This window comes from Paralichthys olivaceus, chromosome 16 (assembly GCF_024713975.1).
Source record: "Paralichthys olivaceus isolate ysfri-2021 chromosome 16, ASM2471397v2, whole genome shotgun sequence".
NCBI lineage: Eukaryota > Metazoa > Chordata > Actinopteri > Pleuronectiformes > Paralichthyidae > Paralichthys > Paralichthys olivaceus.
This window is the reverse complement of record NC_091108.1, coordinates 8,163,225-8,176,546: the sequence shown is the minus strand read 5'-3', so window position 1 is coordinate 8,176,546 and position 13,322 is coordinate 8,163,225. Positions and strand designations below refer to the sequence as shown.

The 13,322-nt window shown below is 43.4% G+C and overlaps 1 protein-coding gene across 3 annotated transcripts in view; it reads left to right on the top strand.

Annotated features, from left to right (window-relative positions):
* Window positions 1–11,826, top strand: part of agap3 (ArfGAP with GTPase domain, ankyrin repeat and PH domain 3) — a 112,926-nt gene extending 101,100 nt beyond the window's left edge. For all 3 annotated transcript variants that reach the window (XM_069510988.1, XM_069510989.1, XM_069510987.1), the window contains exons 17-18: window positions 8,579–8,834; window positions 9,102–11,826. In XM_069510988.1, the coding sequence (XP_069367089.1) occupies window positions 8,579–8,834; window positions 9,102–9,326 (481 nt within the window). In that variant the 3' untranslated portion in view covers window positions 9,327–11,826. The remainder of the gene's footprint in view (window positions 1–8,578; window positions 8,835–9,101) is intronic.
* Window positions 11,827–13,322: the final 1,496 nt, after the last annotated feature.

Here is a 13,322-nt window from a genome sequence, read left to right as displayed (position 1 = left end):
TGTTAAAACAAGTGAAAAACCCACGACCGTTGCCCCCCCCCCGCGTTTTTCTGCTGCTACACCGATCAGGTCAATCAAGAATTACACAAATATGATCAAATACAGCGTGAAGGCTTAACATAGAACCAGGATACATGTTGTGCTGTCACCTAATTAGATATCGATGGCACCACATTGATACATTTGATCAGAGAAAGTGCTGTTGTATGTTTCCTTTTTCTTATAAATCGAATCTCTGAACACAAATATTTTATAACCAGTCAATGATTTTAGTAGTTTTCAAGCCAAAAAAACAAATCATGCCCTACATGTCACTTTTCTTTAGTTTATATAATTGTGATTTAAATACATGGTGCATTTTTAAAAAAAAACTGATAATATTAAGACTATTAATGAAATTTTAAGATTTGATCTTTGCACTATGGAGACACAAACACTGGAGAATCCTCACTTTGACTGAGTCTGACTGCTGAAGCTTCATCTGAATTGAGGATTTAGGATTTCAGGGTCACATCTGTGTGTTTTTTTTTATGTCAGATGAGTTTTAAGGAAATGGCAGCATTATGAATAAAACCTCTTTGTACCAAAACACAGTTTTTTAAAAATCTGGGTAAAGTAGAGGAGTTTGCCCTTCTGCTTTTCTACCCACTGAGTCATGGTCCAAGCTGTCGCTGTCTTGCCAGTGTTGCATATTTCACAATTCACAGAAACGTTGTTGTTGCATGTTGTTCCTGAGATGTTAAAAAAACAGTAAGTGGACACACGTTTGATGGTTATTTACACACCATCGCCTGGAAGTTCCACGTGCGTCATAATGTCGCACCAGAAAAGGTGCAGCGTGAACTCATATCACTTCCTTAAATAAATAACAAGAAGCTCACTTTACCATGAAGAAGTCTGAGTAATGTCTGATAACCAGGTACCAAAGTTGAATGTTTCTTGTCCATGGGTTTTTAGTGATTTTCAGTACAAAATCGTGAAAGTGCTGGTCGTATACTGTGGCTCTTTGGCTTTTGAAGACACCTAAAACGTGCACATATGGAGTCATCGTGACTGTATCTATGTTTCCGAATGAACAATTCTTTGTTTTTTCCTTCCACTGCGAAGTCTTTTCCTCCCGAATCCATCCTCTGCTTTTTTCGGCCAGTTCAGCGCTGAACGATGGCCTACAGTTATTTATTGAATGGTATCAGTGCTAAAGTGCTCCACTGTGGACTTGATGAAAGATTATTGATGTTGATTCCTCTCCGTACCACTGTCAGTCCCACGTCGCCTCGAGCCAGAAGGTTCTTCATTGTCTTAAAAATCCAATGGTGTCCCGCGGCAGCGTCTCCATTAGTCTCCAGTGTCAAACAATAAATCTCATTTGCGGCATAACTAATCCTCAGACAAAAAACAGCATTTGTAAATATCACATATGGCCAGTGGTCATTGAGAAGCTGCTGACTTTGTCGCTGATAGAAGATTGTAGCCTCGTGGGGTAAACGTTAGCATCAAATTATTTGGGCTTTATCATGGATATGATGAATTAAGACCAACTTAATGGGATGTAGTTTTTTCTTCATCCTTCTTTTTACACAATAAATCCTCCTCCTCTCCCTCTGTGGGTGATTCTCTTAACTTGAGTGCAGCACATGCAAGAGGATTTTAATTGTGTCACATCAGTGACATGAAGCAGCTTTGTGATGGCACCTCGGCAGGCAGTGTATGGCTCCCGACTCCCACTAAACATTAGTGACACCTAATCTAAACGATTCAGTAACTACCTGAATATCAGCTCAGTGTCTGATTGAATGTCTCCTGCAAGACTAGTTTTACCCCTCGCATTTTTGAGGTTTAACTTAAAGGCGTTCATCCACAAGATTGGTTTAGCTTATGATATTCAGGATGGAAGGAACACAATATATAGATTTGTCGTACGCGGAGCCGCACAGCAACACTGCGATTACTGATGTACGTCAGACTGATTGCAGGACTTTAAATTGGAAACATGCTCATATCCTTGCATATGTGCATGCGTGTCACCTGAAGTAGAAGAAGAATGGATGCTAGCAATTTCTAATGAGTCACCTGTTATGAAGCATTTTAAATGGAAATTAAAAGCTTGAAAAAAATAATGTTCTCGGTCTTTTAAAGATCTATAAGCTGTTATTAGGAAAACATGATGCATATCGAGGTTGTGGAAAATCCCTTTCTGGTTACTCTGGTAATAATGTATTTAAAGGTTGTGAATCCATTAATAAATACTCACGAGGCTTCAAAAGTTGAACCTATTTATGTCCGATAACTTATCTGTACATAATCATTATTAAAGCCTTTGGTTGCCATTAATGACCTATTTGTGAAAGATGCTACCGAATGCTTTAAAAAAATCATGTCTGACCAGTTAACGGCTAAATAATCTGTGAGTACATTTGCGGACGTTTTGCTTTGTGGCTGATCTCTGCAGTCAGCATATCGGAGGGGAGTTGTTCTTTTAATTAGCACCGGGGCGTCATTGTGTTTTGCACGCCACCTCTAATTGCTTCACATGTTGGTGTTAGAAAACACCACAAACTATTTTGACGGATACTGTGGGGGGGGTGGTCCAACGACTAACTTTACCCTTATCCTCCGCATGAGCTCTCACACACACACACACACACACAGACACAGACACAGTAAAACACACACACAGTAAAACACACACACACACTCTCACACATACATACACAGACACCAGTTCTCATTTGGGGGAGATGTCCTGGAGCGTGGACGGATGTGGACGGCTATCCCTCACTGACGCGGGCCTCTCACTGTCACCCTCTGTAGGCTCCGCGCCGCCCTCGGCCACAGGCAGGTAATAGCTCTGATGAGAGCCCTCCACTTTGTTTCAGAAATAATTTGCCACTCCTGCCGCCTGCAGGGGCCGCTCGGTAATAAAAATGAATCACATCGCTAACCTCTCCAAACCTGGCCCCCGCTGCCTGTTTTAACCCCTTCTGCTCCGGCAGTGGCGTCTTGGCTCGTCCTCTCCCGAGCTGTTTGTGTGAGGCTCCTGGTTTAGGATCCGTCCACGTCGGCCTGTGTGTTGGTTGCCTTCCCGGCCACTCACAGGTTAGGAGTCGCTGGAACGCCAACTCTCGGAAGAGCTTTCAGAATAGCCGGCCTTGCCAGGAGCTCTGGCGGAGGAAGAGTAATTAATTAAGACAAATTAATGACTGGGTCTTCCCCATGTCCTCCCTCTCTCAGTCTCTTCCTCTGCCATTCACTCTCTTGCTCTCTCTCTCCAAATGAAACCCACAGGTCAGTAATTAGCCCTGTGTGGGAGAAGTGGCACCACAGTCACTAATTGCCCACATGCCATCGGGTTTCAGAGCCAGGTAGACGAAGAGGAAGGACTGATTCATTGTGGCACAGTCCACTTAACCGACGCCATTCAGCTTCAATATTGTTAGCATTTACAAAATCATGACAAAAGACAGTTTTACGATGACGTGAAATAAAAGGATCTGATTCTTTGGAAGCGCCCCCCCCCCTTGGCTTTGTACGTGTGGGTTCAGCAAGGGTTAAAAGCGTGAGCATTTAAAGGTATTAGTTTATCTGGCACAAAAACACATCCACTCGATCACGAGGGGTCTGACAGCCTCATTAATGTCACAATATATTCAGCCTCTCTCAGCACAGCACATTTGTTCTGGTCATCTGCTCAGAACGTGCTCTTGAAGTGAGAAAAGCGGCATCGATTCCACTTGTAAAAATATTTGTCTAAATTCTTTTGCCGCCGTTATTCTCCGAGAGGACCGCACCGTGTCAACACTGTACCCGCTGGACCATAGGGGGCCTTATTTAGCACTTTTTCTGCTGCAGCGTTTACTGTGTTGCTCCGTCATTTCTGGCCCCTAGCAACCTTTGATGCTTTGGGGCCCAGCTTTCTTCTCCCGTTGTGTTCGCTTTTTCTTTTTTTTTTTTTCATCTGTCTTCTCCCTCTGAGCCCCCTCTTCGTCTTTCTACTGCCGTCCCCTCTTCCTCGCTCTCTTGTCTCTTCCCTCCCCTCGGTTTGTGGAAGTGGAGCTGTCGGCTGCATGGGAATCGGGCCCATACAAGTTGCCCACCCCCACTGAGAGGTCTGTTCAGGCTGCTCAGACCCCGAGCCCCCACCCCCCCCTCATCAACCCCCCTCCGAACCCTTCAACACCACCATTTCTCCCCTTCACTGCGTCTGTTTGATGTTGTCCGCAGTGAATTTGGATGCTCGGGAAAGAGTAGGAGGAGCCCGAGAAGCTTTGATTGTTTATGAGGACTGTGCGTTTGAAAGATGTGCTGGTGGTGGGACGGACATCCTCCTCTTCCTATGGACCGATGCACCTTTATTGCAGGCGACCAGATTGGTCATTCTGTGGCTACTCCGTCGCTGGCTCCGCCCCCCCTCCATCTGAGTTTCCCTTCCTATAAATTCCCAGTTCGCCTTTGTCTTTCAGGCTTGACTAATTATCCTTGTTTGTACCTCTTTATTTGAATTCAGTCATGTGTTCTTGACTCCGTGGGCCGGGTATAGGAGAATCATTCCGCCATTTGCCACTTAATTAAGTCAGGGTCAGGATCCATTGCTCAACAGAGAGCTGAAGGGACAGAGCTCTAATAGAATTATAAAAGAGGCCTTTCTCTACTGTTAGGGCTGCCTTTATCTAGGTGGGCTCCGCGCAGGCAAATGAAAGGGGACACCAGGAATCCCATTTCCACTTAGGCCTCGGTAAGCATCTTGGTGTTTGCCCAGGACTTCTTCCAAATAAAACTCTGTGAAAGCAAAGTTCAACAATGATGCTCAGCTGCGAGATAACTCTGAATAATGGAGGAAGTTTGTGGCGAAGCTTGTTTTTACTTGAAAGAGACGGAGGCATTTTTATAGGGATCTTTAAGCTCCTCTCTGTCCCCTCAGCAACAGAGAAATTTGGAACAAGTATGTGCTCAAAGCCAGGGTGGTGTCTCGTAACCTCTGCCCATGTGTAACCTTTATGTGTGTGTGTGTGTATATAAGAGGAACCATCAGTTCAATTTCCTTAATATCCCCCATGCTGTGAAAATTCACTCTCCTCTCCCTCCCCTCCTCCCCTCCCTCCCGCTCGGACCAGGCGTTTTTTGACATGTTAAATCTTCCGATTTTATTTTTCTTCCTCCTGTGGTGAGGAAGTGTCCTTTTCAAGGGTCTCAGTTTCCCCCCTGACTGTCTAAACCCTACCTCTGTTTGGATTGTTTTTCTATTTCAAACAAAGAGACAGAGGGGGATTACCATTTCACTTCCTTCCACACTCTTTCTTTCAAGTGGTAGCAGCTGGGGAATTTTTTAAAAACCACTGCTTGCTTGCTTTTTTTTTTTAAATCTAAAAAGAACTGTGGTTGGATTTGGAGCTCGGCATCAGTCATGAGCGAGGGCTGTTTTTTTTGGGTCCGTTTTTGTATCGCAGGCTAACAAAGTGTCCTCGGGGCTCCTTTCTGAGATGTTGACGTCTTCTTAATGGCTCTGCTCAGCCTTTTTGTTTCGCATCTCGGTGCTAACTTTCTGCCTCATTTAGCTCATATCAATTCACTGGGCTCTCCAGATTCAGCGTCTCATTCATGGTCTAGCTTTCTGCTGCACACGTTTGGACAACAGCTCTTACGCCTCTCGTTTCTAACGGCGCTTAAATTTTTGTTAAAGGTCGGGTTTTTGCCTTGAGGGGTACTTCAGAGGTTATAGAGTTTTCAGACTTTATCCTCTTTGGCAGTAAAAAAAACCAGAGAAACTTGTTTTCAAAGACTCCACCGGAAATAAGAGGGGAGGGCAGGACAGCCCCTTCCTGCTCTGAGCAGTCCGCTGCCTCTAAGGCCAATTGATTTGCTAACAGGCTTGTCCTCACATAATGACTGAGTGGGGATTGATGGAGGTCTTACACCATAAAACTCAGAGCCACTGCAATTGCCTGCAATTGGGCTGTATTGTTGTTCACATAATACCCTCAACCTTAAGAAAAGATTTGCTTATGGTGAAGCAGGGGAAAGGACTTCTCCCCACCACGTTTTCTTCCTCCAGCTTTAGGACAATTTTAAGTTGCTTTATGAGCTTCCAGTTGTGCTTCGCAGTTAATCAGTTTGTGCTCTGGCGCTGATAAAGGCTTTTCCATCACATCCTTAGCTCCTGTAGTTAGGGCCGGTGCCGCGCTCCTCTGTGCAAGACGAACTGCTCCGCGAGGGGAATCTGGCAGCTGACATATGAGTCTGAAAATGGTTGCTGTCTGTGGTAAGTTGGCAGCCATGACACCCAGCTGCGAAGGTCGTAATCAGGGAGAATGACTAATGCTGAACCGGTTACAATCATTGAAAACAGTTGCTGTAATAGAAAATGGGTTATTTGGTGATGTACGTAAACAGAAGATCCACTCAAATTACAACATATAAATACAATACAAATGTTTTTTGCTGAGCTCTGGTGGTACATGTGCAAATATCACTGATTACCACATTTTAAGGACAGACAAGAAATTATTTCTAGCTCTATGGATAAGAGTAACCAGGATGTTGAATCTGGGAAAAAGAAGCAATATTCCATTTCTTATTATAACAAATAATATTATCAACAAAGTATTGTCTGTGTTGTCTGTGTTGCCAAAGCCTGATGTAGTTTATCCCTCTGTGTCACAGATTTTCATTGTCCAACAAAAACAACAACACTGTTTTAATGGACGACATATGATAAACAATGGCACTGTAATTACCTTTGCCAATGAGGTTATGTTTTTGTTTTGTTTGTCTGTAATTTAGCAGAATTACGCAAAAAACTGCTGGATGAATTACCAAGAAACTTTTTGGAGGAATGGATCAGGGATCTGAGTAAATGGGCCGAGCCACAAATTTTGTTTCACTTTCTCCACAGCATTTCCCACACAATTTATTCAATCAATGTCTGTAGCAGGAGTGCAACACTCTGTCACGCAACAGATTCTGAGCGACAGGTAAACAGACTAATGAGCTAAAGACAAGTTCTGTGTATGCTCACAACTTTCACTGATACTATGAGGACTGACTGCTCTCGTGGACGGTAACAACTTTATGGACGATAGCGCAAACGTGCAAGCAAACAACTCTGTGAGTAGCTGCTATACAATGCAGCAACAGAGCAAAACACCAAGTTTGAGGTATTTTATTTTATGAAGAGAAGTGGTGAGATAGGGTCTTAGAGAGCCCCTCTTGTTAAGTTAAGTTAATCCCACATACAACAGTGCATCAAGTGTGTATTTAAATAGTCTCTGACAAATGGATTTTTACTCATATTTGAGTAATGACAGTTCAATAGAGATCAGGCTGAATTTACGGCAATAAGGAAAACATAAAAAACTTCAGACTTACAGGCGACTTTAAAGACAATTAGTCAAAAGTTTATTCTCCTCCGTTGTAGTTAAAACATTAAAATGATAATTGAAGTATATTATTTAATGTGCATATTGTGTCATTGTTCATCTCAAAGGTTGATTTGGGTGATTAAGTTGTGCTCCATCAGTTTGTGTTTTGCTGTGATTATGATGGAATAGAATTGAAGTGAATGAGATTGTCAGTTTGCACTTGCTGCTGCTGAGCCTCACTCCTTTCACACGGACTCCCATGAGAGCCTTGTCACTCCAGCCGGCGTCGCCACTCTAACTTATCCGTACAAACCTCCTTCTCTCTGTCACTCAGCCACAAATCTAAACAACAGCCTCTTTCTGCTCGCCTTATCACACCGGCTGACAGGGTCACAGGGTTAGTGCCACACTGGGCATGCTCAGTCATTCACATATTGATATTGATTTTCTTTTTCTTTTTTATTTGGACAGTTTGTATGTGGGCAAAGAATGAAACAGGGGGTCAAGATGGAGCGCGATAGATAGAATTCTGTCCTAGCGATAGAGGACAGAGTCTTCCCTCGTTCTCTATTCTCTGCTGCGGGCTGGAAGTGAAGGAGCCCCACATCGCACTGTCCCTCTCTGGCTGCCATTCAGCCCCATCGATCTGACTCGGGGCCCAGCCACCCCAAGGGAGACCGGGGCTCGGAGACACACTGCCTCTTTTGTGGAGGGGATCCATCAGTTCAGACTGACAGCCGACAGCGCTGATAAAAAAAAAAAAGAAAAAACGTCCCCTCCTTCCTGTATTGTCCGCAGCAGACATGCTGTTAGAGATGTGTAACCTTTAGAAGGCTGGCCAGACTCTAACCGTCTTGCTGTCGACTGTAATCACTAGAAAGTGGAATATTGCCCAAAGCTTCACACCCTTTGGCATTCTCTCATCTCTCCAGCCCATCTCACTGTATTATTTCCCAGTGTGATAGCAGAGGCTAGTGGCTTTCCTGTGCTCTAATCATTTAGAAATGTCACTTTACACCAGTGAGTCTCTCAGGCCAATTACTGTAATGTTTCCCTTGTGTGACCACATTCCGCATTTCCTGTTTATTCCTTTAAATCGCTGCTTCTGCAATATGAGCGAAAAACTTAAAGTTCCTTAACTTGGTGCTAAATTGTGAACAGCGTGGTTCATCATGCTTCACCCTGCCTGACCTGTAGCATCTCTTTCATTTCCGTCTCTCAAGGGAGGAGAAGGAGCGCTGGATCCGAGCCAAGTACGAGCAGAAGCTGTTCCTGGTGGGGTTGCCCCAGTCCGACGTGCCCCTGGGGCAGCAGCTGCTCCGGGCGGTGGTGGAGGATGACCTGAGGTTGGTGGTGCTGCTGCTGGCCCACGGCACCAAGGAGGAGGTTAACGAGACCTACGGGGACGGGGACGGGCGGACCGCTCTGCACCTATCCTGTGCCATGGCGAACGTGGTGATCACACAGCTGCTCATCTGGGTGAGTGGGCTCCTCTGACTTTGAGGAGAACAGTCAGAGGTGGATGAATCATGTTATTGTTCGAATTTAGTGTTGGGGCGAGTGAACGGAAGTGTGAAGGGAAAGATTATCCAACAGCCACTTATCATCTTTTTATTTTGTCAATTTGTTTTTTTAAATAATCATTTCAATTCTGATGAATCCCATTAAATTTCTTCTAAATCTCCAAACCATGTGAAAGCCAAATCTTTCCGATCGGCCTCTTACACCTCTCGTCTTCTCCTGCAGTACGGTGTGGACGTGAAGAGCCGCGACGCTCGCAGCCAGACGCCGCTGTCCTACGCTCGGCGAGCCGGCAGCCAGGAGTGCGCAGACATCTTGCTTCAGCACGGTTGCCCCAACGAAACGAGCACCCTCACCTCGGTGGCCACTCCCAACATGAGCCGCCGCAACCCCAACATCAACAACAACAACGCCCAGTGTGAGCTCAACCGCAGCATCAGCATCATGTAGGAGGCAGCGAGCGGCCGCGAGGAAACAGACATTAAAACCCTGCACCCACCCCTGTCTCTTCCAGTACTTCCTCCTGTTTCACACTGTGTAACCCAGCAGCTACGGAGAGATACCGGGAGTAATGGACTCATTGTTAATATTCCACTACGCTGACAGAAGTGGGTCTGTGAGGTTCGGACATTGTACATTGTTTGTTTTATATTGTTATTTTGTAATTGTTTTGTTAAATTCATTCGATCTTGGTCTGAAAAGATCATGATGAGCTTTGAAGCTTTATGTTCTTTAAGCGTCAACCAAACAAATGACTTACTTTGGCATTCATACCTTCCCCTACGAAAAGCATTTCCTTAATGCTTGAACATTTCCTTTCACGTCTTCCCCCTCTGCAGCGTGAGCTGATTTTATAATGAGCGTAAATGAGAAACTTCCTTCAAATTTTCAAGCCGAGGCATAATAACATGAAACTGTGAGGAATAGTTTTCACAGTGACAAAACACTGATGTGAGAAGGAAACTAAATCTTCCATGATATCAATGGCTGTTGCAGCTTTTAGTAATGATGCATGGCTTCAACACGGCTATCAAACTCTTGACATACTATTCTTATACAAAGGCAAAGCAATAATAGCCAAAGAGTCCAAATGATTGAGATTCTTTAGACTCCGGATCATCATAAAGAAGTTGATTGCAGCGTTCCAATGGGGTGAAAGTGTCATTTCCTTCGCCACCCTTATGATCCTCCAGTAAAAATGTCCATGACTATAAAGGAATTAAGGGGCATAATGTTTTATGACCATCGAGCCACATGGCTTTGTGAGCGAGCCTCTTCAATCAGAATGCATTCAAATTCAAGAGTTTGATTGAAACTGTGAAATTGCACCATTATCATGTCTTTGTTGGAGTAATTTTTCGATTGACCAGATTGTGTTGATAATTGTTTGACACAGATTTGTGCGATTTCAAACCATGAGCGTACTGAAATATCCTTTCACCTCCCGTGGCCAAAAGCTGAAAACCTGGTACTCCAGAGTGTGTTTACTCCATTATTGCTGTGAAATACATATATGGTACTAATGTGTGTACTTACTGTACGACACGTGTGTGCTTATGTCTTCTTCTGTTTGTAAACTCTGGAGAAAGGACACTGGGGAGAAGACAAACGGCTGCAGTGAAGATTTGGGAACATAACTGTGTTTTAATGTACAGACCTCTGTAAAAAGGTAGTTCTTGTTCCATCACCCTATTCCTTATAAGAACAGTTTTAACGTACTCTGACTTTTAGAAGAAAAAAAAACGACCCTTTCCTTCTCCTTGACCCAGTGTACCCTCCCCCATCCTGAGAGCATAGAAGCAGAACTCCCTGCTCCCTGCAACAAGATGCATTCCAGTGACGGAAACTGGAGCGACATTTAGGGATTAGATTAAGTTAAGGATGTTCATAAGAAGTAAGTAGTTTGACCCTCTGTGCATTATTAGAAATGAACAGTATTCCACACTCATGATAAGTTCATTTATTAAATAAGACTTGGGCACCTCAGTGAAATCAGGTGGCGTTAACACTATGTCTACAGTGTATTTCCCCCATTTGTTTAACTGCCATTTTGAAAGTTTCAAACCGTCTTGATTTGCTCAGTTTACGAAGGCAGGATGTATGTTTACGTTTTTGTTTTGTTTACCAATACAGGCCGATGTTGAAAATGTGGAATGGATCGTTTGGAGGGAATATGCTTTAATTTGCTTTTCTCCGAGAGTTAAATGAGATTAATAAGATTGACACCACACTCTCGTCTGTATTTAAAGAGCTGGAGGCAGGAAGCAGAATTCCCCAAATGATCCGATTAAAACGTTATAGAAACAACTGCAAATTCAAGCAGATACCTTAGAATACACCTAACCCCTGTGCTGTGGTACCGGCCTTTCTCCGATCTTTACTTGAACTTATTTCAAGTACATTTCAGCGTAGGAGATTATTTGTGAGATGAGTTTTAAAGTGTACAGTGATGACTGAACTTTTATTGACTTACTGTAGATGCTGAAAAAAAACACTAGAAACTTCCTGTTTTACCCCCAAACACCACATGAAGTGTACATATTAGCTTAATGCCTTTATCTACAGACAAGCTCCTCTTAGAGAAACAAACTGAGCTGGTTTTTTGGTCCTCTTGACCAACGAACCGTATTTTAAATATGTTGCTTTTGTTTCTCCTTTGACATATTTTTTAAAGGTACTTTTGTTTGGTCTCAACATTAACTGACCATCTTTGGTACTTGTGTATAATGATGTACATTTGACATATTTATAATGCAGTATGTAAATATCTTTTTGTTTTGTTCTGTTTTGTTTGAGTTAATTTTCCTATTGTAATTTCCTTTTTACGTTCAGAACGTGAAACAAAGCAAAAGCTAAAGAGTAACTCGTTGTATGCTTGGATGCTTGGCTGACTGTTGACCTATTAATAAACACTCAACGATGTAGCCTTCCCTGGATTTGGGGAAATCGACGCATGTGTCTTGTGTTGTTCATTCATCATCCATCACGCCCCCGTCGCTTCTGTGCCTGATCTACTGAAGCCTAACAGAGAAGGTGAGACTCTCAAATTAAAAATATCACTGTCGTTTTGAGAGGAACTGCCATTTCATGTTATTCTCTCCTGCGTGTTCCCTCGTCAGACCTCACCGGATCAAATCTTATTCATGTGGCCCAGAGAGAAAGCAGGTGTGTCTCGAGGTAAGTAAAGCGACCTCTCCACTTCCTGCTCGTGGGACCCCCAACAGTCGTTGAAAGAGGATTAAGATATAAAGCTGGGCTTAGTGTCAGGCAGCACGACACCGTGGGGAAAAGTGAAAGGTCTCAGTGTTCAGAGGAGTCAAGCCCTCACTAATCCACTTCTTATTTCCTGCTAATCTCGTCTGGGCATATCTTCATCCCCTTCCTCTCTCTGTTGGCTGGCATTGTTTGCGCTTTATTACCTGATGTCTCTTTTATTTTCCCTCTTCCTCCCTCGACGCTGGATTGACATAAAGCCACAGTACAAAGAGTCGCGCTTGAAGGCCCCTGAAAACTTCTTCCAGCAGGAAGCCAGTCGACATCAGTTGGGTTCTACATGAGCACTTTTCTGCTGTTGTTTCAACACTCTGGGTGATTTCACATAACATATTTGAGTATTCCTTTTACACTCTGAGCTCTTCTCACTGTTTTTAACTTGTATTATCACAATTTGCATTTGAATCAGAATACGATTTTTCCAGATGACAGATACTTGTGTAAACCAATCGTGAAATTCTGACAATTTCAAGCTGCTGAAAGGTTTTAACTTGCATGAACTTGTTTCATATATGACATACAGCATATAACACCCTGCAGACACAGAGCAACACATGTTCTGTCTTGCAGCTAAAAAAATACTCCTCTATGTTCACCAGCTAGTTGCGAACTTCATCTGTCTGCCATTTGGAGCTTGACTCTTTTATTTCTCCTTGAAACAACGTTCATGACGGAGCTGTGGGCAGTAAAACTAAAACAAGTGAGTGAGGTGATAATAATCTTTATTAGACTTTGTCTCATACATCCATTAATGTGACATCATTAATATAAAACTATTAATTATAGCAGCTTTAAGATTTTAGTTAACGCTTAAAATGTCAGACCTTGATCCCACCAACCTAACCTGATGGCTGTTACAGTTTTCTACGCCTCCTGAGAAATATTATCAAAAGGAAAATCTGCCCTGTAATTTATTACCACACGTCTTGGCAGAGCCCGGCCACTTGTGTTTGTTGTGGCGAGACTAGAGAGCTCGCTTGCACTGCTGTGTGTTTTGATATTTCATCAGGGCCTGCTAAACAGTGAGGAGGGCTCTCTGCCGCCCACCTCTTCTCAGACAAATTGCTTCCAAGATTGCAGAGGTGGGTCTGAGGCTGATGGATGGCTACACAAAGACCTGACGAGACCATATTTGCAAACATTAAATCCATATTTCCATAACATGTAGGCTCT